Source organism: Acanthopagrus latus, chromosome 21 (genome assembly GCF_904848185.1).
Source record: "Acanthopagrus latus isolate v.2019 chromosome 21, fAcaLat1.1, whole genome shotgun sequence".
NCBI lineage: Eukaryota > Metazoa > Chordata > Actinopteri > Spariformes > Sparidae > Acanthopagrus > Acanthopagrus latus.
This window is the reverse complement of record NC_051059.1, coordinates 12,886,860-12,912,754: the sequence shown is the minus strand read 5'-3', so window position 1 is coordinate 12,912,754 and position 25,895 is coordinate 12,886,860. Positions and strand designations below refer to the sequence as shown.

The window sequence follows — 25,895 nt, the reverse complement described above, 5'->3', positions numbered from 1 at the left end:
CTTGAATTTGTATAGACAACAATACATGGAAATTATCTAGAATATTATTAACATCCAAAAAAGATGAACATAAAACGACCAGGTTCTCAGGTGCCACAGGTTTCAGTCCATTATTTATTTCCATTATCTGTTTCTTTATCAGAAAAACATTTTTTGTCAAACGTCCATCTGCAGTTTGGTAAGGAGCTTCGGACCAATGATGCCTATAACAGCCACCGACTGAGTGAAGTGACCAATCTACCCACGGTTTTGGTGCTGACGGACTTTTCCACCCCCGAATGAATAATACAAGAAATATGATTCACAGAAGACATTCAAAGGGCAAAAACGAACGCTCCCTCCTTGCCCTCCTTCAAGCAAAATGTTGCTCTTTTCTGACCCTTTATTTCTGAAGTCATGATGTTCATGTAACTTTTTATAGGTTGATTCATTTCTGCCTTAGAAAAGAGATGTAGGCCTGTGAGGAACATGAACTTGTTTGTTGTTGTTTTTTTCAATTTCTTCTCAGTTATTTGCCTGAGGAAAACCTGCAGTTTATTGCTATCTGGTTTTTTGGGTTTTTTTTTTTTTGTATCCAGCACCAAATCCACGTAGGGATTGCCTCAACATATTCCTTCATCATTTTTCCATGATTATTCATTCAACATTATAGGCGGATGGATGAAAGGATACATTTAATAAGTAAAGCTGAGCAAAAAAAACCCCAAATTCAATCACATTAAATAATGGCCAGAAAAAAACACGTATATGAGATAAAATCTGGTGTAAAGTATATTGTGAAATTATATAGGCGTGATTATACAAGCGTCATGGAGTCAGTCATGTTTACCTTAGCGAGGTCTCTGATCTGCAGGATGTCAGTCTTGCTCCCTCCATCATAGATTCTCTGCCTCTCTGCCGCCACATCGTCGTCCTCATCCTGTCTTGAAGTCTGCTTGTAATCTGATAACCTGAAGGGAGCAAGAAATCATCTGTGGAGGAGCAGCTGGTACAACAGTGCTGCACTTTATCTGTTACTGTGCAGATATGAGCTCTGACCCTGGGTGGAAGTATTTCCCTGATCAAGTCAAGGCTCTGGTGTACAGAGAGGAAAATATTGTGTGAATGTAAACTCTTACACTGCGCGGTTCCTTACCAGTGGTCTAAGAAGAACCGGTACTGGATCAGAAGATTGAGAATAAAGTAGACCAAGCCTTCTACTGCCATGAAAGCAATGTTTTTCCCCACAAAGTCCCACCGGAAAGGATCCTGTATGTACTCTTCACCTGAAAGCGGAGAGGAAGTCTACACTGAGAATAAACCCTTTGTTCAGTCAGAACAAAGTCAGTGTTTTCTATTCGTAACAAGCAAAATATATGGTATAAATCTGTAGATGTTAAATGGTATTTTTATAAAATCTTGTGGAAAGATAAGAGCTTACCAAATCTGGCGTAAACATCAGTAACAGCCTGGTTCATGGCCATGTCTATCAGCCCTCGCCCCAGGCAGAAGTGAGGCAGCACCAGCAGGACTTTCTTCAGCCACTCATTGAACATCAGCAGAGACTGGCAACGCGCACACACACACACACACACACACACACACACATTTTCATTTCACTTGAGGGCAGAATGAATAGAGCACTTCATCATACAGCACCCCAACATACGCCTTAAAATAATAAACAAAATCAAAATAGAATAATTTCTAAATATTTTGAGCGTCTGTATCATCAACCAGGCTCTGTGTTCTCCACACATCCAGCATGCTGCTGGTTTTTTACTCATTATCAATTAAATGTAAAGAATGGAAGAAAAAAAACAAACTTCACTCAAAGCAGAAAACGTGTGCAGCACGTGGCTCATCTGACTTTGAAGAGTATTATGTCAGAGTTTTAGGTAAAAACGTGAAAAATAAACTAAAAGTGTTAATAAAATGTGCATTTGTGTAGCAATGATACTGAAGTTAGCATGCTAACCAGCTAGCCCCAACTCATCCCGATCTAAGCTCCTGTGTTAGTGGTATATACAGCAGAAGTCTCCTGGCTCTCTGAACTCCCAGGGGGAAACAAGAACGTTACATAAAATCTGGACGCATTGTTTGCAGCGGAGCCCCATCAGTTCCTATGAAAGCTGTTCAGTAGCATTTTGAAGCCAATTGTGACTTTCCATGGTATGAAAATTCATTCTAACATGCTGTGCCTCCCGCAGAGCACAAGAGAACTCCGCTGGCTGAGCCGGTTATCTTGAATAGGGATAAAATCATTTAATGGTGCAGCTCTTCTAGACATAACAAAGTCTGTTAATAAGAACGGCTCAAATACAGTTCAACGAGTCATTTCGCAAGGGTTGTGATACTCAAAACAATGTCACCACCATTTTACAGATGCTTTTTCCACGCTTCAGTTTTTTTCTTTTGAATTGGGGGGGAAAAAAAAGATGTGAATCGTATATAAACAAAGTTAAACTTTCTCCCGTTGTACAGTAATCACTGTCCAGTTTGGTCTGCAATTCTCTATACAAGTCATGTGTGTCATGACGGATGGCTTGTCTGCTGCTAACCAGTTCCACCTGCGGGATACTACTGAGTAACGCTGAGTCTTCCTCCCGGCCGCTGCACACATATTCATCAAGACAAACGATTTTAAGTTGTCTGTAAAAACTCAGACAAATAATCAGAGCAGTGCATGATGATTCACTGTCAGCGACAAAGTTCAGAGTCTTGGAAATAACCTCGCAAAAATACTGCGGCGGCGGTACGGTTCTCTCATGAGACACCTGTTACCTGATTTATCAGTGAGAGCTGAGACGAGGAGTGCAGATGTGCGGTGGAGAGAGGAGCATCTGGCAATAATAACATTTTTCTTTTGACATAGAAGGAAGTCACCTGTTACCATGACAGCAGCATCTGTGCCCTTTTGCACCTACTTCTCTTGAAGGACTCACATCCCACACGCCGACCGTGGCAGGTTTGCTTAAACACTTGACAGAGTGACTGGTGGCAGTTGTCATGGTTGTCTCGTCTCGTCAGCCCTTCTGCTCCCCCAGCTGCGCCACAAAGTTAATCAGTCTGTGTCTATATCTACCGTATAGCTGCTGTTTGCTGTGTACATGAGCTTTGGTTTAGTTTCACCGATCTCCTAAAACCCTGTTTCCAGGTGCGGCATGCAGCTGTTTCTAGCTTTTAAAAAGCTCTGATAAACCTACTGTGTGCTTCCTCCTCAGCTGACAGTCACAGTAAGCAGCTATAGCTGGCAAACATATTGAAATATTCAGCCACTAAAGAGCCAGACACGTTCCTTGGGGGAGTTGTTCAAGACCCACGAGAGGCTAAAGAAGAGCGATTATTGGACTCAACCACCCAGAAACAAGAATCCAAATGAATGCTCATTTTGCTTGTTCTACAACCTCCAGGCTTTCAAGAACTCAATACTGTTTTAATTTGCACATTTACTAATCAATATTCTCAACGGTCAGCCCCTTAACGCTTGTTACTGTATGAGTTATTCTCTGCATATAGAGCCAATACGTCCAGCACTGCAACACAGCTAAACTGTGTAGAAATGGGGGAGTCTGACCTCAATTTATCTGCCTCTTATGAAAGACCTGCATTTGTTGAATTAAAGAATAATCAATAGAAATCCATTTTTTTTAGGTGTGTGTTGAGTTTTTCTCTTGCAGTGCTTAACAATCCGCGCGCACTCACCCGATTGTTTTCAAACAGCTCCAGGATGAAGGTGATGGCGCTGCTGTTGATGCCTATGAACAGGTTGATGCAGGACAGCGACACGTACGCAGTGCTGGGGATGTTGAATACGTAGGACATGGGATACATCATGGGCGTCACCGACCACCTTTAAGAGAGCCGAGTCAGAGAGGAGAGCAATGTTTTACAAACAATTCCAGTCAGGTTTTTTTTTTTGTTTTTTTTTTAACAGACTAAATGAGAGAACGCCTCACCCATATAACAGAAGCAGGGCTATTAGTGCCGGCAGGTTGGAAGGTGACGTGTAACACTTTTTGTCGAAAGCCATGAAAATGCCGACCACCATTGCGGTGCTGAGGCAGTAGTTAACCTTGGAGAGAAATAAAGCGCTCACGTGAGAAATCGTCTGAAAGAGAAACAACAATTATACAGTAATAACCTCTGTGTTCAACCCTGCTGGACTGACCATGTCCCAGAACAAGTTGGCCACCCAGTACACTAAAGGGCTGACCCCGCTGACAAACTGCAGGTGCTTGGCCTTGGTCACGCGCTCCTGGATGAGGTAGAGGACGAAGCTGGCGGGGATGAAGGACATGGCGAAAATAACGCAGATCGCCACCACAGCGTCGACTGAAGTGGTCAACCTGGGGGAAGAAGCAGAACACGTGTTAAAATATCAGTAGAAACAGCAGGGTTCATAGCTAGTCACTGTACCAGAAATAAAACATAAATAAATGAATTAAATTCAAGAAACCTTTCTTTTACAACACTAACTTAAGACAACAGAACACTAATCATATACTAGACACTTGTGAGTATAAAATGTATTGTATGATATATGTATGATTTAATTGAATGTAAATGAGTTTTTCTCGCCTAAAGTTTGTATTTACGGTTATAAATGTACACTTTGGTATGTATGTTATCTTACGTCATGTTATCACAAATACAATGTATTGAAAAATTAGATACACGTAACGGTCGCACTCACACTGTGACTTCTGACAGCTGCTCTTTGGTGAGGTTCAGAGGGTGGTTGATGGCGGTGATGCCGAACTCGACAGGCTTGGCGGACGGAGGCAGGAGGGCCCGCAGGATGGCGTTGTTGGCCACGTTCATGAAGGCCACCATGGCGTGCCAGCCTTTGTTGTTGTACCACACCTGACAGAGGAGAGCGTGGTCAATCAAAACCATTCCCGAACCCTTTGAGAGCTGACCTTCCTTATTGTTAACTCACTGTTAACAAACTGAAAGGAAAGCTATTACACCGAGCACTTAGTCAGCATCTCTGAGATGTGAACAGACTATGTAGATTAAATATTCATCAAATAAAAGAACAGGAGCTGCAGCGGTAGGTGTCAGAACAGCAACGGCGAGTGTTTGCAGATAATTTCTGCCACTTGCTGGGTCGATATCTGTATCCTGCCCGCGCGTACCTTTATGTTGAATTCGCTCTCCATGTATCGTAAGAAAGAACCGATCTCCCGCAGCGCGAGCCGAGAGTAGTGACCCTGTGAAAAAAACAGTTCTCATTGTGAGAAACTGACATAATGGACCTCACAGAGGGCTCTCCTGAACAGAAACAAGCGAGCGAGTACCCACCGCCGTGATGTTGAGCATCCGTCCCAGCTGGTGGAAAACAGCCTGGATGTCTTTGGGGTTGACGTCCAGGATGGGAAGCTGTCCTCCCACCGACAGACCTCCATATCTGAGGGCAGAGAATACGTACACTCAGCGTCCAGCATGGTCGACTAAAGAGGGAGATTCAGACTGACAGAAAGAGACTTAGAGCAGTGAAGTGCAAATGGTCACCTTTGTTCGTTCACCCAGTATTTGCTCTTCAAACTGTGAAGTGAAAATCAGAATTGAATCAGACAGGACGGCAGTTATTCAGATGAAAAGAGGGTGGTCAAACAAATTATTCATGGCCTGTTGTAGCATCATAAAGCTTGAAGGCGTTTCTGAGCAGAGTTTCGAAGAGTTTCAGTGACAAACCTTTCTTTTATTATGGTTACCTTTGAGGTATTTAACACATGTTTTGTGGGATTTTTCTTTTCATCGCTACCTGGTTCTGATGAGGCTGGGGTAGGTTTTAACCAGGTAGTCGGAGATGTTCCTGTCCGTCAGGTCCAGCATTGTGTCTCCTGTGGCCTCGATTCGTTGGCGAGGCGGCAGGCCCCCGGCTCCAGCGGGACAGATGGGCATCATGGTAAGCTTCTTACTGGTGCTGCACTGGCAGGAAGGAGAAGGGTTCCTCTGGGTCCAAGCGGGACTCAGCAAGATGTTTCTGACCACGGGAGAGACATCGGGATACTCCCACTCGGATGTGCTGTTACTGCAGGGCATTCTGGAGGGAGAGGTAAAATGAATCAGCAAGGAGATTGAATAAGTATGGAAGCACAAAAAGGTCTGGACTTTACCATGTGCAGCAATGGTGGGAGAGGTATTCTGATCTTTTATTTAGGCAAAAGTCCTGCATTCAATGATTCAATGTGATGATGTGGAATACACTGGAGGTTCAAAATGTCATTTTCAGGCGAGATTAAGGTTATCAGCTGAAATGTTTGCAGCTTTACGTGAACGTTTTTAAATTCTGCATGAGTTGAAAATGCTTTAATGCTCCAGGATTTCTGCACCAGTCATTTTGAATTCGGTAAATCCAATAAACGTGCACTCGTCTAATGGTCCCATCCCGTCCTCACACTTACCCTAGTGGTTCTCCATCCATGCAGCGGGTCCCCAGGCCTGGTGTTTGCAGTAAGCGCTCCGTGAAGTGTTTCATTTTGGGGTCAAACGGCTGCTCGTTACTAAATTGGGATGAGGAAGTGTAGAGAATACAATCAGTAACTGATGTTTTATCTAAAGCTCGTGTCTTGCGATAGAATTCACAGGTGTTTGTCTTGAGGTCTAACCTGAAGAAGGTGAACTGCTGTCCGTACATCCAGGGCGTCAGAGTCAGACTCGGATACTCTCCGAACGGAGGGACGATCATGGTGAAGATCAGAGCGATGAGGACAAAACTGGCAGGAAAGACAATCTGAAATCCCAAAATACAAGTAAGCAAGCAGTGGTGGAGGAGGTATTCAGATCCTGCTCTAGAGTAAAAGTAATAAATACCAGACTGTGAAGATGTGAACTGTACCTGTGCCATGAAGTCCTTCTGGCTTCTGATGGCGTGGTGAAACCTCTTCACCAGCAGCGCATGGAACTGCTTCAGGATCAGAGTGGCCCCTTTCACCTGCCGGGAGCCCTTCCCTGCATTGCTGTCTGATGCACCATGGGAAACCCCGTTAGTCTCCGTCACGCCATTATGTCCTGCAATCAACGAGAAAACATGCACTAAATTACTGCACGTGGACGATTGACATTTAGAAAGCATATGCTAGAGAGCCAGTGGTAAGGAATCTAAACTCATCTGAGCTTTTCCTGGGCAGCAGCTGAAAACTATTAGGTAGAATGCAAAGCAGTGTTGAAAAGCGAGAAAACAGGGGAAGCTTTCCAATTAAAGACTAGGAACATCGGCATAATAGCTGCTTTGTTTTTAAATGTACAAGCGGAGCGTCTACTCCAGATTACAGGTGACTTAAACTGCTTGGAGCTTCCACAATTATTGTCATTAAACTGACCACAAAAAAGTATTTAAATGTCTGAATTCTGGACTTTTCAGTGATGACACTTTACAGCAGAGGTTCTCAGGGTACCTGCTTCAGAAGACAAAAAAAGGTCTGTACCCCTCAGCCCACAATTTTTGTGAAAGGGGAAGCAATTAATTAAACAGGATCCAAGGTGAATTGTTGTGAAATAAAGGTCTCAAACTGTTTTTGTTTTAGTTGATTTGCCTAATGAAGCAGCCCACCCACAATCTGAGAACCACTGCTTTCGATAATATTCTAATTGCCCACATGCGACGTGATTTCCTACAAACTTAGTCAAAATTAACTGACACAGAATAACAGCAGTTCTTGCACATGCTGATTGGCCCATGTCAAGCGCATTCAGCAACAAAAAAAAGCGTCAAAATCTTTTGCTCCCGAGGCTCTGACCTTCATCGCCAACTTTGTCGCATTGTCTCCGCTGCAACATCCACTGTTCTAGAGGTGGGAACACACAGGTGAGACACAGACTAAAGGGGTTAAAAACTGACACACGACGCACCGCACAAAGTGCTGGAGATAGGAAAGTGACACACACAACAACAGCAGCATAACAAAAACAGGTCTGAGGTAAATGGATTAACAACACGGCAGAGAGACGGGGCAACGGGTCACAAACTCAATTCCAGGGAAAGGCCATGTGGAATATCAGCGGCGGCATTTACCAGGAGTGGTGGCATTATTCGCTGCTTCTCCGTCCGCAGTGACCTTTATGAATATCTGGAGAGAGAAAAAGAGGAACTTTCAGGCCTCAAACATATAAGTCCTTCCTTTAAGTTTGGCTTTATTAACTAAAAAACATAATAAGAATTCAACAGGGGAGATTCTGTCATCACTTACAGACTTATCAACATAATTGTCTATAACTGAGTCCAAAAAACAAACTTTTCTTAAACTACTGCAAAAATCTGACCTTTTTTTTGGTTTGTTTGTTTCCACATACACATCTTGATCAGCTTCACTGTTTGATGGTGGAAAAACAAAAGAATCCTGCGTACTCTATGCTTTGGACCTTTGCGAAGCTTAATACTTGAAAAGCCATAAAATAGCCAGAAAGCTGACACGTTCTGGAAGCTCTTCTTTACCATCTCTCTCACGGAGTGTAAACGCATCATTAAACCCCCGACACGTATCGCCGGTGATGTCAGGTGACGTCCCTACCTCCTCCAGTGACGTATCAGAGATGCCGAAGCTGCTGAGGCCCATGTCAGCGAGCGTCTCCTCCAGCTCCCTGAACAGGCTGGCGTACGCTCGGTGTTTGAAGCCCTTATTGGGCAGCAGGTAGGTCAGCTCCTGGCCGATCGTCTCGATCAGCTTGGCTTCGGGGACGTGGTGGTGGATGAGGCTAGTGATGCTGTCGATATCCCCTTGAGAGGAGAGCAGAAGATGATCATTTATGGAGAGTTAACGCGTTCCTAAAAATAGCAGAAACCGAGCAGAGGACAAAGGGAAGGGAAACTGCTAATCGTGCCAAAAACAAAAAACAAACACCGTTATAGTAAAGTTCCGCCTGAATTGTTGCTTCTCAAGTGTCCTCAGGCGGATTGAGGAGGAGAACACACCCCTACACACACCCCTACAGCTCACACGCACACACACACACACACACACATTAAGGTTTGTACTACTATTCTTTAAAAAGGGTGAACGAGGGTCACAAGAGGAGAACGCATGCACACAGAGAGCAGAGCAGGAGCAGCTCATGAGTATGCAGCTACAGTAAAACAAAAAAAATATAAACTTACCCTCCAGAACTCTGTCTAGGTGCTGCAGCTGGTTCTGAGACTGGTCTTTGTATTTGGTGCAGATGGAGCAGGAACAGGAGCAGTCGGAGGCACAGTCGCAGTCATTCTACGGGAAACAGAGGAGACGAGAGAACGCTTTTCACAGTTTGAAAAAAATCCTCCCGGAAAAAAAAAGGGAAAACTTTGCTGGAAGAAAAGTAGGCACTCTCTTTCGAGTGTCTGTTTGAAAACGGAAGGGAAACAGATAACACACATTATGAGCTGAACCCTCACCTCCTTTTTCCTGACATCCCTCATCCGGCGCACGAGCGTCAAATAGAAACCGACCCCGAAACAGTTCTTGAGGAAGAGGGGGGATCCGCAGCAGTGCAGCTGCCCTTTGGAGATGATGGCGATGCGGTCGCTCAGCAGGTCGGCCTCGTCCATGTGATGAGTGGACAGAATCACTGTCCGGCCTGCAAGGAGGGTCCAACTTTTAGTGAAGTGCCTTCACCGACATCAGAATCCAAGGAACATTTTTAGCACAACGTGGATGAACAAGAGAAGTTATCGCAAACTTTTGCGCGTCTTTGCCAGCAGATTATTGATTTTATGACTTCAACCTTGGCTTTTGTTGTAGTGGTGTAGCTGAATTTTTCCGTTTGATCAGCTCCCTACTTAATTCAAGCGCCTCAGGAGAGCTGCAATGCTGCCAAGGATTTGGTTTCATTCTTGAGCGCGTTCACTGTAGCAGTAAAAAGGACCTGGAGGGCTAAAACAAGGATCTTAATGTGCTAAATGAGACACTTTTACCAGCTCTGTATTTCAGTAGGAGGTCCCAGATGGATCGCCTGGAATAGGGGTCCACTCCAGATGTGGGCTCGTCCAGGATCACGACCTTCGACCCACCAACAAACGCCATGGCAACTGACAGTTTCCTCTGCATACCACCTGTAGGGCGTGCGAGAGGGAGCCGATCAGAGCAGAGACAACGACGTAGGAGTGAATCAAATTCTCGGCGGAACGAGTGGTCGACCTGAGAGGTTCTGCGCCTCGTCGTCTCTCTTGTGTGGCAGCCCGAGGTCCACCAGCATGTCCTCAACCTCCCTCTCCGCCTCCGCCTGAGTGCGGCCCTTCAGCAGCGAGTAGAACAGGATGTGCTCCTCCACTGTGAGACTGGAACAAGCACAGGGCAGCAGTTAGGAAGAAGTTTACAGAGGCGGAGTGTGAAATCGTTGCTGTTGACAGCTGTTTGCCTGCGTGGATGCTGAAGTAAATCAGTCCATCTGGCTTCCAGCAACTGCAATCAAAGTCCTGTCGGCAAAATCGGTCATGTAACTCACTGTTTGAAGAGGATGTTGTACTGAGGGCACATCCCCATGGAGGAGCGGATGATGTCCATGTCAGTCCGAATGTCTCTTCCATAAATGTAGGCCGTGCCAGACGTAGGCGGGAACAGGCCGGTCAGGATGGACCTGGAGCAGAACAACATACAATACCATCACACAGGAGGTGCCGACTCTGTGCTGCGATCTCACAAAGGATCCACAGGAAGGGATTCAAATGGGAAAACTACTGCAGGGGGATCCTCACCTGCAGAGAGGATGTTTTTTAAAGGTTATTTTGATAGATACTTCTCAAAATGAAAAAATGAAAATCCCTTCGCGTCTTTTGAGACGGAGCCTTTTACTTGACTCCACCTCATAATCACAGAGATTTAGTAGCCAGCTCACATGGTGGTGGTTTTTCCGGCCCCGTTGTGCCCCAAGAAGGACGTGATCTGGCCCTCGTAGAAATTGATGTTGAGGCAGTTGACAGCCGGACGAGAGTTCCCGTCGAACACCTTCACCAGGTCCTCGATCTGCACCCCCAGCACCAGGCCCAGCGGGTCACCCTCATAGAACAACTGACCTGCATGAGAAAAGGACGTTAATGCTGCAAAAAGTTTTTACTTTTTATCAGCCTTGACAGCATAGTGTTCATTCTAGATCCCGCATGCAGATGCAAAAAATATTTGTTTACTGTTAATATGTGCCTGATAAATGATTTATCAACCTCAACAAGGTATTATTTTTTATTCAGACCCGGTACAGCACAGTTCACTGCTAATAAATGCATTATAAAGTATGAATAATCTGTAACAATAATATAAAAGTCAAATTAGTCAAATTCAATACATTTGTTTGTGATGCTAAAAAGAAGAAATGTCCATAAGCACTCAAGTGTTAACAAGCGCTTCTACATGTCTTATAATCTAACAATAAATGTGGTTATGATGCTATTATGAACACTTATATCATCTTATTAAAACACAGTAATGTTAACTATTAATTAATGCTTATTTACAGGGACCTTGATAGAATCCGATCACACTGTGGATTGCGCAACAGATTTGCTCTATAACAGTATATAACAGTTAAGAAAAAGAAAACTGTAGTGCATGGATCCATGGGGTATTTCACATTCTTAGAACGCCACATGCCAAATATCAAGTGTACGGTTTGCTTCCTTTCCTGAACTCATCTGAAGCCAGGTTCAACCAGCATTAGCAATGTTCGATCCGAGAGACTTCCTTTTACACATATCAGACCCAACAGCAGACATTTGCAACAATACTGTAAATGTAACAGTAGAATTCCCGGCTGTCTTGCTGTCTTGCACATCCAGGTGTGGTGTGTTACCCTTCCTGTCCACCAGATGTACTCAGTGCATTCCTCACACGCAGTGTTGCAGTCTCCATCTCCAGTCGGCCTTACATAGAGTCCAGGCTGTCTCCAGGGTTTCTCTTCTGTATCTGTGTCCTCACCTTCAGCCCCCGAGTCCTGAGCCTCCTCCTGCTGGTTGGGACTTTCCTGTTGTCGCGTCAGCAGCTCCCTCTCCCTCTCCAGACGATCCCGCTTGCTTTGGTGCTTGCAGGTTTTCTTGCTGCCCGAGCCGTTACAGGTGTACATCTCCGGCTCGTGGCTGCTCTCCACGTCCTTCTGCACGTTGTCTGGTTCAGGCATCTCGTGATCTGGAGAAAGCAGGTTGAGAGAGACGATCATATAAATCTGAGGTTGTAAGCTGATGTCATTTTTAACTTCCAAGGGAAGGTTGACAGAAACGTCATTTAGTTGGACCCGGTTTCAGAGCCTGTGCACCCTACTGAAATGTCTTCTACCGAGATGCTGGATTCAGTACTCCATGAGTTCCTGGATGGAGCAAAGTGGAAAAACGTTGTGCGGGGTCTCGACTCATTTTACACCTTACACTGGCCTTTCAAATACCAAAACAACATTCCAGTGGGAATTTAAAGCCGTCCTGGAAGCAATCAGATCTGAGCCAAACAAAAGTACAGCCATTCACTTCTCCTACAAACCTCCAGTCATTGGGCTGAACATCAATTTTTCTCTCCTAGGCTTAAAAAAAGAAAACGAGGACCAAATTAGTAATGGAGAAGAGAGAAGAAGAAGAGAAATGGAGAAGAAATAAAATAACCAAAATTTAAAGCAGACAAATCAATTAAAACAAGAGCAGCTGGATGTGGAGAGAGTAATTCAAGGTTGCAGATGCACAACAACAAACACTTTTTAATTTTCTGCTAATTTCCTCCAACTAATACTGATGACTCCCTGAAGAAGGAGAGGAGGAGGAGGACGAGGCTGAATATGGATGTGTTGCCAAAACTGACTGAGAGACCACATTAAACCCTCTGAGGCCACGTCTCCCGCGAGCTACTGGCTACACTGCTACTCTGCTCCCCACGACTACAGGAGGAATTGCTCCGTTGGTCCGTATCTGTAAGCTTTCAAGAAATGTGTCAAAATACGGACAAAATGAACACAGAGTGCGGAGAAAGGCCTCAGTCTGTATCCACATCTGTATTCAACGTTGAGCATAAATTAGTCGTTACAGTGAGAGGGGGACGGCCACAGTGAAGAGTATCATAATCATCACAAGTCATACATTCTGATGCAGAGTGACAAACGGCAGCCAGAGGCTTCACAGTCGCAGCTGAAGCATGCATATAAAATGTCACCATAATCAACGACTGATTAGACAGCTGCCTCAATAAGCTCCTTTTTACAACGCAGCGAAAAAAAAAAGTAATCTAACAGAAGAGGCCGTTTTTTCCCTTGATATGCTCACCAGTCACATGATACTGAATTTATGAAACACGTCAGAGATTTTAGAGTCAGCGACACCGACCTTGGGCAGCTGTGTCCGTGTATGAGTGTGCAGGAGTTTGCCAGTATGAGGGCTCCAGCGGGAAGTAGAAAGGTCGGCCGATGCCATACTGTCCTGTGAGGGAGACATTTGACATTTGCTCTCAGTTCAGTAAACCCGAGGCGCCTGTGTAAAGTTAACCATGCAGCGTTTCAGCGGCCTAACCTGGGAAGACATTATCCAGGTACCAGGCCAGGACGCCGTACAGGATGGCATCGAACACCATCATGAAGATGGAGGTGAGAAAGGAGTAGGTGTCTTTCTCTAGCGGGCTCGTCTGGATGTTGTCCCACTGCAGACCCAAGCCCTGCTCCTCATACCGGGACAGGTACTCCGTCCCGAAGCCAAAGGCCACCTGAGACAACAGGCTCTACAGAAACAGGGGAGGTGAATACATTATTGGTTTGATGACAAGTGGTGCTGAATAATTACGAGCATAAATCTCACTTCCAAACTGAGAGAAGTTAGAGTGAGAGATAATATTTGATAATTATGTTTCTTGATGTCTGGATTGGATAAAAACTCCCTAAACTCACCATGCCCATCCTTGAGCAGCATATATGCATTTAAAAATGTGTTACACAAAAGATTCACATACGGCAGACATCTTCATGCCCTTGGTGATGCGATCCTGCCAGGCAAAGCAGAGGACGTGCGGCAGATAGAGGGTGAAGTAGATGATGCCGCTGCAGGCGGCTGCCAGGTTGGCCTTGTTGAAGAACACGCTCATCAGGAAACACTGCATGATGGTGGCCACGGTGAAAGTCAGCAGGAATAAGAAGACGAGGATGGGGTTGCTGTAATTCAGCACTTTCCCTCCCTGAGAGAAAAGAGACAGATATTCATATAGTGTGTGATTATATGGAGGTTTTCAGTACACAGACAAAGAGCCAGTGCAACCAGTGGCTGAACAGGACAAATTAAAAAAAGAAATCTCTTTTCAAAATCCTCCACAAGAGGGCACCATTACATGCCATAAAATTTGACCCGAGTCCATCACCATGTCCACGTCATCCATCCCTGTCCCACTCACCATGATGATGAAGGTGAGCAGCGCCGTGCTCACCGTCATCATGATGAAGCTGTCGATGAAACACGTGTACCAGATGACCCCGTTGTCGACCCCCATGGCTTTGAGAGTCTCCTTGAGGCGCAGCTCTTTCTCCAGCACAATGCTCTTCACAGTCATGGACACGGAGTAGATCCAGGCCAGCACCATGAAGAGGGGGAAGCAGCGGTTCAGTGTGATCATGAAGCTGGAGGAGAGGAGAGGAGTGGAGAGGGAGAAGAGGAGGGTGAGTATGGATAGGACCCCCAAAAACCAAAGTGAGAAACCTCATGGGGCCCATCTGCTGTTGTTCTCTCAGTAAATACACATGAAGCTTAAACTGAATTATTTCAGTTGCTGCAGGTCTCTTTGAAAAAGCAGGATTAATGAAGGAAACTTAAAGCTGCAGTGTGAATTTGAAAAATTCACTCTTTGGTGCCACCCAGTGGTCACATTAAAAAATAACAACTTCAATGTAGGGTGCTATTGACCCCACTAACCCAAGACATCTGACCCATCACACGTTTACTCACAGGTCATCTACATAGCACGGATATGGCATCTGCTGGATGTAGACCCCGAGCGGCCAGTCGTTGCCCGTGTGAAGCTTGATGATGCCATGTTCGATCATGTCCTGCAGGTAGGCGAAGCCTCCCCAGATGTACCTCTGGTCCTCCATGGGGTCCGCTCTGGGGCCGGGGTCCCAGTACCTGAGAGGGGACGCAGAGAGTGACAGGATTACAGCTATTGGCTCTAAAACAGCTATAAGACCAACAATAACAGTTTGTATAAGTATTTGAAAAAATCTCAGTCGCAGTCTGCAGTCAAAACATTGTCATAATGAAAACATCCCGAGTCTCCAAAGCCACACACAGACCGCATGTACGCTGCTTTTACTTAAGCGGATAAGTCGGAGGCAAAGCCTTCTTACAATCTGATTATTCAATTGTATAGAGGCTGCACTCCCACTGCGTCTATTACAGCCTGCTGGTGCGCTTCAAACAGCAGAAACTACTTGTTTGCCCCTGGAGCTATTGACATACTGTCTGTTTATGAATGGAGGATCAAAGGGAAGGGAAAATGCATGTGAAAGCCTCACATGGGAGCATGAAAGAGCAGGTACAGAGTTAATATGGAACAAACTGAGAGACTTTAGAAAACACATTGAGGCCAGCTTGAGAGGTTTTTCTTGTCCTCCTCTGAGGAATGTGACAAATCCATATAAATTGCCTCATTAATATGGCAGTAACAACATGGAAAAATGAAGGAGAGGTGGGTTGTCAGGGTGACTTGGTAGTCCAAACGCTACCGGTTGGATCCTTCTTAACCCCTGTGGGTACGCGTAGCAGTTAGCCGCAATGAATTCCACTGGAAAGTACCTGTGATTAGCCTTTTTCTTCTGCTAATAAAACGTTTATAGCCTAATTTCTTTGGGCAATAAATTAGCTCCCCGGGGTGCTTTGGAGACCATGGCCCTTTAAGGACTGGGGATCAGTATGTGTTGCAAAATAAATCTCAGTTCTTAGCTCAGATCACATTTAATCAGATAGGGGAAGAAAAAAAAATTAACAACAGAAACAACTTCTGATGAACAGTCAAAAGTAGACCCCGCTGTTACCGACCTGTCCTTGATCTTGTTGGTCCGCTCCACGGCGTCTATGTCCATGCGGATCTTGTACTTGACATGCGGAGGCACGCTCGTGGTCCAGGGATACATGTCCGTGAAGACCACACCGGCCCAAAACTTGTTCTCCTCCAGCAGGTACAAGGCCTGACGGGTCATCATGGACTCATCCGTGTAAGCCACAAACTTATCCAGATTGATGCACTAAAAACAGAGGGGAAGTCGTTTGATGTTGAGCTAACTCGACAGTGTGCTGGCTTCGGTGCAGGTGGAGGCATTTGCTCTATGTGGAAACAGCTGCCAGGTGGAGTATTAGATGGTCCGGACCCTGAAATGTGTCCAAAGCATGCTGCTACAGCCCTGATTCCAAAAGAGTTGGGACGCTGTGTGAAACAGAACTGAATGTGATACTTTGCCAAAGCTCTCTGACATATGCTCAGCACAGAAACAACATCTTTACTGTTTGACCTCATCAACTATTCTTTGTAGATATATGCTTATTGTGAATTTGTTCAATCATGATTAGGTACGAAGGGGCCATCCTCGAAAAAAGCTCAGTCGTTCACAAGCGACGATTGTATGAAGGAGATTACTACATGGCTCAGGAACACTTCGTAAAACTGTTCATTTGCAAATGATTTGTTTTAGTCAATGTTTCACACAGCATCCTGACCTTTTTTGTAATCAGGCTTGTGTTATGACCAATATAAGGGCCAAAAATGTGACTTGAATTCTGTTAACATATTACTTTGACTGAAGTTTCACTCACTAAATCCACATTTTAGTCTTATTCTAGACGATTTCATTCAATTTCTTAGATGAATGCTTGTTTGAGTAATAATAATTAAACATTGCCAAAAGTATATAAACATGTTAAACTGTCTCATGTCTGACATCTATTCTGATTGCCCTCCACTGGCTCCCTGTCAAGCTCAGAATCCAACTTCACTTACGGGTCCTTCTGGGTTCGCTGGTGGCTCAGTAAAGGAGACCATGCTTTTGCGGCGGTTGCCCCTAAATTTCGAATCTCTCTCCCATTTCATTAGACTTGCAGAGATATTTTGTTCTTTATTTTCTCTGTTATCTCTGCTTTCATTGTGTTTTAACACACACTATGTTAATATCCAGTATGCAAAGGGAAACACTTGCACAGTCATCAGGTCCAAAACAAAATCAGCTTATGTCACAGTAACACTAATTGATGCGGGTTTTGCAGAAAATATGGTTAAATATGGTTAAATTCCTCAAACTGGAAGCATAAGGTCATGAAACAGTATCATTTTGAGTCTACAGCTAAATCCATATTTGTGTCTTAGCAGAACCATCATTCACTGAGGGGATCTGGTGTCATGGGAAAATCTGAGCCACTGCATTCGTTCTGCTGTGAGACACACACACACGCGCAGAAAAGCAAATACGCGCGTTCATACATGCAGAAACAAACACACATGTACTTGAATGTGCACCTACACACAAACTACTGACACTCTCTCACACACTGCCACATTTTTCTCACACACACACACACGAACACGCACTCCCGTTCCATGAAACACGCGTAATTACCATGTGAAACTCCCACCCCACACACACACACACACACACACACACACATTGCTCTCTAACCCCCCCACACACCCCTGTGTACACCATGTCTAATGTCTCCATTCACGTTACTGTACAATACCCCGGGATCTCTCAAAGGGACCACTTCCCATTCATCTTTTACGGGCCCATACATCCAAGACACAATCATGTTCGCTCGGAGATGGGCCGAGAAGAAAGAGCCTCGCTGATACACATGTTCCAGTGAGACTTCAGTGTGAGAAACAAGCCCCTGACGGAGTGAGAGGACCTGCGGCAGTTATCCTATGGCCCAATGCTAGCTGACAGCTATACCTAATTGGCTGAACCGCGTGGGGTTTGTTTGTGCGGCTCTGGAAGGTCTCGACGCTGAACTCGGGACACAAAGGACAGATTGAGATGCCTGCACTGATAGGGCTCCCTGCCCCCCCCTTTAAATTTAGACGAGGGGAAGGCGTGAAGGATGGATAGAGTGATTTGCCCCTCTTTTATTTCGCAAGCGCAAGGGTCTGCTTCAATGCGGGGCCGTGCACTAAAACAGCATTGAGCTCATTGGGGGGGGACTCGCTTCCATCTACCCTCCACTTTATCACGGGGTCCACAATGGACGCCGAGGAGGGGGGTGACAGGAGGCTTGTTCTCCCCACCTTTCAGCCGACTGGATGAGAGAGCGGCTCTATAGCCGTGCTAAGTGGCCTGATCTGTGTTTCAAAGGGGCCTGGCTGCAATCTCCTGGGAGCAGACCTGGAAGACTGATGCACCTGTCTGGAGGCCTGTGAGCCGGCGTGACAAAAAGGCTTGAACACCTCATCCTGGGAATGTGACTGAGGCACAGACGAAGAAAAAAAAAGCAAAGAGGAAGAACGGGCATATTCTTCATCATCAGGGGGAAGATAAACAGACAGACCATCTTGTGTTCCTCACCTCTCCGTACTTGTTGAACATGCGTATGAGCTCGTCTGTGATGTTGAAAATGTTCCTCCAGTCAAACTTGGGCATGCCCGGCTCCCTCTGCTCCTCCGCACCATTGTACAGGAAGTTAAGAATGTCTTTGGTGGTGAAGTTGGCGTCTCCCAGACTGCTGTCAACGAAGTCCATCACTGTTGGGTTTCTCAGGGTGTCCTGCAGGGGTTGGGACGTAAACATGTTGCATGTGCAAGAACAAGCACCATTTATTTGGCTAACTGGAATGTGAAAAATGCCCTTAAGTCACTGTGCCAACAAACTTTGGGTTCCAAGTCATCTGCATAATTCACTTTTTCAACTTTTCACTTTTTTTTTTCAATTCAGCACAAGTTTGAGCGGACTGCATGATCAAACTGAATGCTGATTCACTGAACGCGGCTGCTGGCAAATAACTACATCCTATCAGGGTGAGTCAGTGAACGTGGCGAGAGACGAGCTAGCTGGACAGTTTGTCTGCTGACTTCTGTTTAGGGCTCGGGGAGGGTCGCTCTTTTTAAGGAGCACTATGTAAGAAATTTTAACTCAGAATTATATCATTTACAATATGAATGAGGTAACAATACAAACTTAGAAACATTTATCTTTTCTGTCACTGAATAAACAAGCTGTTCTCAGAGGAAAAAAAAATATCTTCCCAAATTCTTCACTGTGACCATACCAAGTCAAGGTCAAACTGCATGTTTGTCAAAGTTGTGGCTTTGAGTTTGACTTGCTCCATGTAACAATTTCTAGCAGTTTAAATGTATGAATCACCAGTGTATTGTGGCGTGAAGAAGGAGACCTTCCTCATCCCTCCCATTGAATATACAAGCCTATATGTAACTCTGTAGGACTGTTTTCCCTGTGAAGGTCTCAGGTCAGATTGTCCCACAACAGTCCAAAGGATGGGAGTTTATTATGCCCGATCTCGAGTGCCTCGTCTCAGAGCCTCTCTCTGCTCCGCTAACATAGATTTTACAATGAAAATAAATACATCATGCCATCTTAATGGGTCAAACTTCACAAGATAACTTGCAGATGGGGTGATTTTTTTCTTAATTACTCATTTATTTCAACTATTGAAACAAGCAGACAACATTTTATAACAATATGATGGAAGAAGATATAGAGCAACATCCAGATATTTCAGAGAGAAGGCAAGAAGAAGTTCCTGCACTTTGTCTTTGCCCTACCTACACTACATCCAAAATAACTGCCATTCTCCCAGTAACACATTTTGTCTGGACAGGCGACTTACGAGCCTTTTTTCTCAGTTTCATTGTTAGCGTAGTTGCAGCAGTTAGTCATTGTAGGGCAGCACAGTCCATCAAAACTCATTTGAAATGAGCGTGTGTTCGAGATTGTGTGCAGGTGTGACTGTATCTGTGTGTGTGTGTGTGTGTGTGTGTGTGTGTGTGTGTGTGTGTGTGTGTGTGTGTGCAGTTTTTCATACCCTGATCATGTTCATCTGGACACTGTTTTGGAAGAAAGCCCAGAGCTGAGGTCCCAACTCCTCCCAGGCCTTAGCCATGTTCTGCAGCCTCTCCAGCTCCTCGAATGTTGTGTTGGCCTGCAGCGCGCACAAATAAACACTATATCAAGCCAGCACACACTGGAGTAAAATTCAGACATCTGTCAGCAGTGAGGAAGAACAATCACATGCTAACAACATTAATATCACCTGATGCTGATTTATTCGACTGTGCACAAACGGAGTCGGACGAGCCACCTGAACATTTCATTTCATCTGAGCTCATCACACAGCAACAGGGTGCACAGTCACATTAGCTCGTTCTCTTGTCAGGAGCAGATTGCTTAAATCTCATTAAAAACAAACTCCTCCTGAAATGGAGATCTGTTCCGACTCATGACGACCACTGAATGAGATGTGACAGACGGGAAAACATTCTGTTTTTCCCTCCATGGCTGCGAGCTCGCATTCAATTTATTGTTTAATTCACCCCCTCCTCTTCCCTGCGCCTCACACCGCAGTAGATCGCGACCCCCCCCACCCTCCACCGCTCTGCAGCAGTCAGCTCATTCCTAAGCAGGGTGGGAGTTTGGACGCATATAAAGAGATACTGAAAGAGGGGAAAGGAATTGAGAAAGAGAGGAACGAGTGAGAGAGAGAGAGAGAGAGAGAGAGAGGGAGAGAGGGAGGGAGAGAGGGAGAGAGGTGAGGGGTCGGGCTGGAGGTGGCCTCTCTTACGCTCTTTAATATCTTGTGGACGGCAGGGGAGTCGGGGGTGTACAGGATCTTTCCCATCAGCAGGGGCTTGACTGAATTCCACACGATTTTTGTAACAGGGTTGGACTCCAGGGTCTGCATCAGGGCGTTGCAGAAGGGGGCTAATGGGAGAAGAAGTGCAACAAACAAAGAGTTCAGAGGAAGAAAGGAAGCAGAGATAGTGAAGGATAAATGAAAGGAGGAAGAGAGAGAGCATCACATTGACTCATATTGACAGTATAATATTGACATGTATAATACACATGCAATAAATGCTTTTTACAAACTTTTTAAGTTAATTTCCACCCATACATTAGCACTGGTCTTTGAACGGATGATCTTTATCTTGTCTAAAAAAGTGCAGGTAAGCGTAAAGGTGTGAAACAAATATGTGGTCCCATGGAATATGGAATCATTATTAGAGTGTTAATCTGGTTAGGATAATAATAACGTTTTGCAAACAGGTGAGTAAAATGACAAAAGAGTACTCAGTTTACTGGAGGTTTAAGGATTTGAAATGTCAGAAATGTTTGAAAAATAAAGAAATTAAAAGATGAATAAATGAAATTAGATAACATCTTTGTGGAAGTTAAAATGTAAGACCGTCTATTGCTTTTTTAAGTGTGCATGTTGAATTAAACACTCAGTATCAGATTTTAGTCAAGGGTTGGTGCTAGTCAGACTATATAACCAAAACAGGTTTATGGTGTTAAATACACTAAACAAAAAAAAAAGAAAAACAAAAAACAATAAAATCATTTAAAAATACATTTGCATAACATGGACAAACAGTAACGAGTGATTATTTATCCGGGCTGTTAGAATATGAGATATATGTGTAAATTCTCACACTATATGAATTCACTGTAAACGACCTGCAACAACAGCATGCTGTGAACCCCACTGGATCCATACCATCAGCTGTGCTACACCCCTCCACTTACTGGCGGAGTCGTCATAAACATAGTTGCGGCTCTTGGTGCCGTTGACCCCCAGGAACACCTTGTAGTTGTTGTCCTCGTACCAGTTGAAGGACAGGACCCGGGAGCCGCCCCCCTCCGGGTATCCACAGAAGAGGCTCGACACGCCGGACATGAGCTTGGAGAACGAGGGGGGACCGCCGGCTTGGAACAGAGAGGAGACGGCCTTCAGGAGCTCCTGAGAGCTCTCCCGCTGCAACAGCTGTGAAAGAGTCATACACAGATTCAGCATACCAGTTAACTTGGTGAAGTTACAGTCTGTGCTGGACAAATCCATCCATCATCGTCCAGATTACAGATTTTTTGTTCAGGTTTGCCTGCCTTTGACTTTTAACTTTTCCATGTGTGTCCCACGGTTGACTTACTGTGAGTATATCAGGCAGTTTGAAACGCGAGAGTCAAAACATGGGAAGACTCAGAACTGAGAGCATCAGACTGCTAACCTGCTAGCCTACATTTAGCCCACAATACAGCCAGACAAGATTAGGCATGGTGAAGCTGTAGTCTGAGCTATATGCTAACATCAGCATGCTAACATGCTCAACAGTGCTACCATGCTGATGTTTAGTACCTTCGATGCTTACAATGTTCATCATATCAGTTTAGCATGTTGGAATGCTAAAATTAGGTAATTTGCATTGAAGACACAATTGACATATTGAGGCTCGTGGTAATATTACAAGATTTGCAAGTTATACAACCAAACCTGCTTGTGGAACTAGCCTACGGGAAGGAAGGTTCATCTTTTTCCAACAGATGTTGGGATATGTTAGTCTGCGCGTTAGCATGGATAAGAATATATAATATGATTATTGCAAATTGTCAATAACTACATTTTGCTCAACACAGGGTAAAAGGTAATATATATTGAGCTGTTAGCAGGATTCACCAAAGACACAAAGAGTATTGTGTGTTCTAGACCCGAACCCAACATCTAACCCTAACCCCTCAGCTTGGTGTGCATGATAAATGTAATCTAAACGTCCCACCTCAGATGTGTTTCTTGAATATTTGCTGGTGTCTTAACTCTGTTATTTGGCTTGATAGTCGAAGAATTGGTGTGTTTACGCAGCGCTGTGCTGTAAAAAGTGTGCCAGAAAGTGTAGATGCAGTATTCAAAGTGTCATCTTATTTAATTACTTCTAAACCAATAGAAAAAAAGTTCCAAACTTCAAACTATTGTGATGTGGTCACACCAAAAACACCGCCGACTAAGCTACAACTAATTTATTTCCAAAGATAATTTGAACTGTTTCAGGTAAAAAGCACAGGAGGCTTAATGGAGCCACACACCAGTTAGGTTACTTGTTGGGTATTGCCTTAAATTATAAATAATCAGCTCTGAGCTGTTTGACCTTCATCAGATGATTATTTACAAGACAGGGATATTTATGTCTCTCATATTCATTCATACTGTGGGACTTGCATAACATAAACGATCACTAGAAAACAATAGTTTGAAAGATAAGCAAACGCGGGTCAGACGGCTCTCCTCACATGTCGAGGATAGTCTGCGGGCGGACTAAATATCCTCCTATTGATGGAACGAAAATAGCTTCATTTCTCCACAGCGTGTATCACTTCCTTTCTAAAGAAAGAGGGAGCGGGCTGCCAATACTCAAGACAGAGGCCACTAACAGATCACTCCGAAGATGAAATCAGATATTGAATGAAATCAGCCTGTGATGACCTTAATTTTGGTGAGTTGCCCTCTGAGATCCACAGGTGATCTCACGAGGGATCAGATTTTGGTGGAATTGAGTTTCTCCCAGACGTGTTTCATCGCAGGGCTTCCTCTCTACAGTCCGCTCACCGTTTAAATGTGGAATATATTGCAACACTGATAATCAAACTGGTTCCAGATTGAGAATGACTCACTGCTTTTCTATGTCCCTCACTCAGCCAACAAGTTACGTGTGAACAATCATACACACACACACACACACCAAGCTAAAACACACCCCTGAAATTATTTAACTTTCACTCCCTTTTCCTCCCAACTTCGTCATTTCACACAAACACACTCTCGCTGGATTGAGAGGAAGGAGAGGTGGGTAATGAGAGCATTTGGCTCGCCTCTCTGTCACCAGGGTGACAGGAGGGTCCCACCTACAGGATGTGTCACCTAAAAGGAATGTCTCTCCCTCTCTCTCTCTCTCTCTCTCTCTGTCCCTCGCCCACCCCCCGTCCCGTCTGTGTCTCCCTGACCCCGACTTAGGTGATGATGGAATACACCTTCCCCTGGGAGTCACGGTGAACGTGCCGAAACACACACAACGCAATCCCAGTCATTCATTCTGTGTGTGTGTGTGTAAGTATGAGTTAATATTAGCATGAGGGTTCAGACGGGCCATTGTATATGATCTTACTTTACTGAAGGTCTATTCTATTGTGTTTCTGTTCTTTATTTATTGTTTACTCTACTTTTTGTTTTTTTCTGTATTGGTTTTATTTATTTTTTCATTGTTTGTTTCTATGATGTGAGCTCAGTGCATCTGTTCCTCTCCTGCTTCTTCTTTTTTTTTAAAAAAAAATATGAAATGAAGTGCGGCTCCTTGTGGCACAGTTAAAGAGAACATTGGAAATGCAATTATCTGCAGTTCAATGACAACTCCTGATGAAGATCATTTGACGTGAAACAAAGATGTAGCCCGATGACTGATCGTCAGTCAAAACACTGAATATTGTTCGAGTTAATCATTTGGTCTGTATCGTGTCAGAGAAAGTTAAAGATGCCCATCATCATTCATTAAAGTCAGAGCTGAACTGACAGGCCAAAAACCCAAAGATAATCAGTTTTTGGTCTCAGGACAAAAGAATGCAGCAAATCCTCTTAATTGAAGCAACATTGTTTAACTTATTTACCTTTAACTAACACCTTCAAAATCATTTTTGCCAGTCCCCGGGTGAACAGCCTCCCGGCCACATCTGGGATGCCAAATCGCGCTAAATGTCAATTTCTACATAATGTTTTCTACAAGGGCGTTTTGCTCCAAAAATGAACAAAAGTCCTGAACGTCCTGCCCTCTGTCTTCACTTGCATTCAGGAAAATGTAGAATGTTTGGGTACGTAGACCTTCATCAGGGGCATTTTCCTTACCTGATTTCCTAATAACCTGATGAAGGCCTGTGTACCAAAGCGCGGTTTTTAAAGCAAGCAAAGAGGACAAAGTGAGGGAGTTTTTTTGGTCTGATTTTGTCGACCCCAAACGTTGTTGATCCGCAGGTGTGCCAAGGTGTTGCCCTGCTTGAAAAAATGACCAAAAAAAATTCAGTTCTGTTTGATTCTGATTTGTGATTCAGATGCAAGTGTAAAGGCACACACACTGCGCGTGCACGAACACACACGCACACCCACGTGCAAATATCATGTGAGCTATCATGTACGTAGGCCCACACGTCACCGGCTGCGCGGTCCACACACAGGCTGTCCACACACGCATGTACACCCCACATCGCATTGTTGGGGCCATCACTCAGCCAGCTCCTCTGTGAGCGATTCTCAAACAGGGAGCAGCGGAAGAGGCGAGTTTCCTGCAGGGCTAAAAATATTGGTGCCTCTGATCGTGCAGGGCCGAGGCGCAGGACAGAGGGGAGCGGGGCGATTTTGAATGGGGATAGATGGACTTTGGAGCACTTACAGCTTGGATCTTCTCTGATACCGCCTTAAGAACCCGTCCCCAGAAGTGCAGGTCGATCCCCTCTGAGTAGCTGTCCATAACCTGAGGCATCTGTGGGGGGGGGGAGAAGGAGGAGGAGGAGGGGAGGCGAAGTCACAAGATGCATCAGTCAAGCCTTGTATAAAATTAGTCGAGAGAATAAACACAATTTTCTCTTTGTTCTTTTTGTGTGCCTCGACTGCAAGTGCTCTTGGGAAAATCATGTCCCGTGACACCCTTTGACAAAAACACTAATTCATAACAAGAAAACCAGTTAAACTACAACCCTGAGGAGGAGGAGTGCTTCCAAGAAATGCTGGAGGAAACAAGCATTCGAACACTTTCTTTACTTTAGAGGCAAACACAACCAGCAACCTGCTGGGGAACGTCGCATCACACTTTTTTTTTTTTATTTATTTGTGCCTGTGTTCACAGAGGAAATGAACCTGCATCAAATTTGAACCTCTCAATATGGAAACTCGCTGACATTATTCCCCTAAACTTCCTTCATCAGTGGCTTCTTGAGAAACCATTAGCGGTAGGTGTTAAAAAAAAAAAGCT

General features: G+C 44.6%; 1 protein-coding gene across 1 annotated transcript in view; it reads right to left on the bottom strand.

Moving 5' to 3' along the window:
• Positions 1–25,895, bottom strand: part of LOC119011803 (retinal-specific phospholipid-transporting ATPase ABCA4-like) — a 35,829-nt gene that overhangs the window by 5,081 nt on the left and 4,853 nt on the right. The window contains exons 7-41 of the mRNA XM_037085179.1: positions 25,317–25,406; positions 21,640–21,877; positions 20,678–20,817; positions 19,922–20,038; positions 18,448–18,645; positions 15,938–16,143; positions 14,849–15,025; positions 14,301–14,523; positions 13,866–14,087; positions 13,433–13,637; positions 13,250–13,342; positions 11,868–12,074; positions 10,795–10,972; positions 10,405–10,536; positions 10,098–10,237; positions 9,875–10,012; positions 9,356–9,537; positions 9,083–9,188; positions 8,499–8,704; positions 8,003–8,057; positions 7,728–7,775; positions 6,827–6,999; positions 6,597–6,721; positions 6,393–6,491; positions 5,750–6,031; positions 5,497–5,529; positions 5,287–5,392; positions 5,121–5,195; positions 4,676–4,845; positions 4,151–4,328; positions 3,939–4,054; positions 3,685–3,832; positions 1,421–1,544; positions 1,136–1,265; positions 830–950 (exon numbers count right to left, since the gene is read on the bottom strand). Of these exons, the coding sequence (XP_036941074.1) occupies positions 830–950; positions 1,136–1,265; positions 1,421–1,544; positions 3,685–3,832; positions 3,939–4,054; positions 4,151–4,328; positions 4,676–4,845; positions 5,121–5,195; positions 5,287–5,392; positions 5,497–5,529; positions 5,750–6,031; positions 6,393–6,491; positions 6,597–6,721; positions 6,827–6,999; positions 7,728–7,775; positions 8,003–8,057; positions 8,499–8,704; positions 9,083–9,188; positions 9,356–9,537; positions 9,875–10,012; positions 10,098–10,237; positions 10,405–10,536; positions 10,795–10,972; positions 11,868–12,074; positions 13,250–13,342; positions 13,433–13,637; positions 13,866–14,087; positions 14,301–14,523; positions 14,849–15,025; positions 15,938–16,143; positions 18,448–18,645; positions 19,922–20,038; positions 20,678–20,817; positions 21,640–21,877; positions 25,317–25,406 (5,181 nt within the window). The remainder of the gene's footprint in view (positions 1–829; positions 951–1,135; positions 1,266–1,420; positions 1,545–3,684; positions 3,833–3,938; positions 4,055–4,150; positions 4,329–4,675; positions 4,846–5,120; positions 5,196–5,286; positions 5,393–5,496; positions 5,530–5,749; positions 6,032–6,392; positions 6,492–6,596; positions 6,722–6,826; positions 7,000–7,727; positions 7,776–8,002; positions 8,058–8,498; positions 8,705–9,082; positions 9,189–9,355; positions 9,538–9,874; positions 10,013–10,097; positions 10,238–10,404; positions 10,537–10,794; positions 10,973–11,867; positions 12,075–13,249; positions 13,343–13,432; positions 13,638–13,865; positions 14,088–14,300; positions 14,524–14,848; positions 15,026–15,937; positions 16,144–18,447; positions 18,646–19,921; positions 20,039–20,677; positions 20,818–21,639; positions 21,878–25,316; positions 25,407–25,895) is intronic.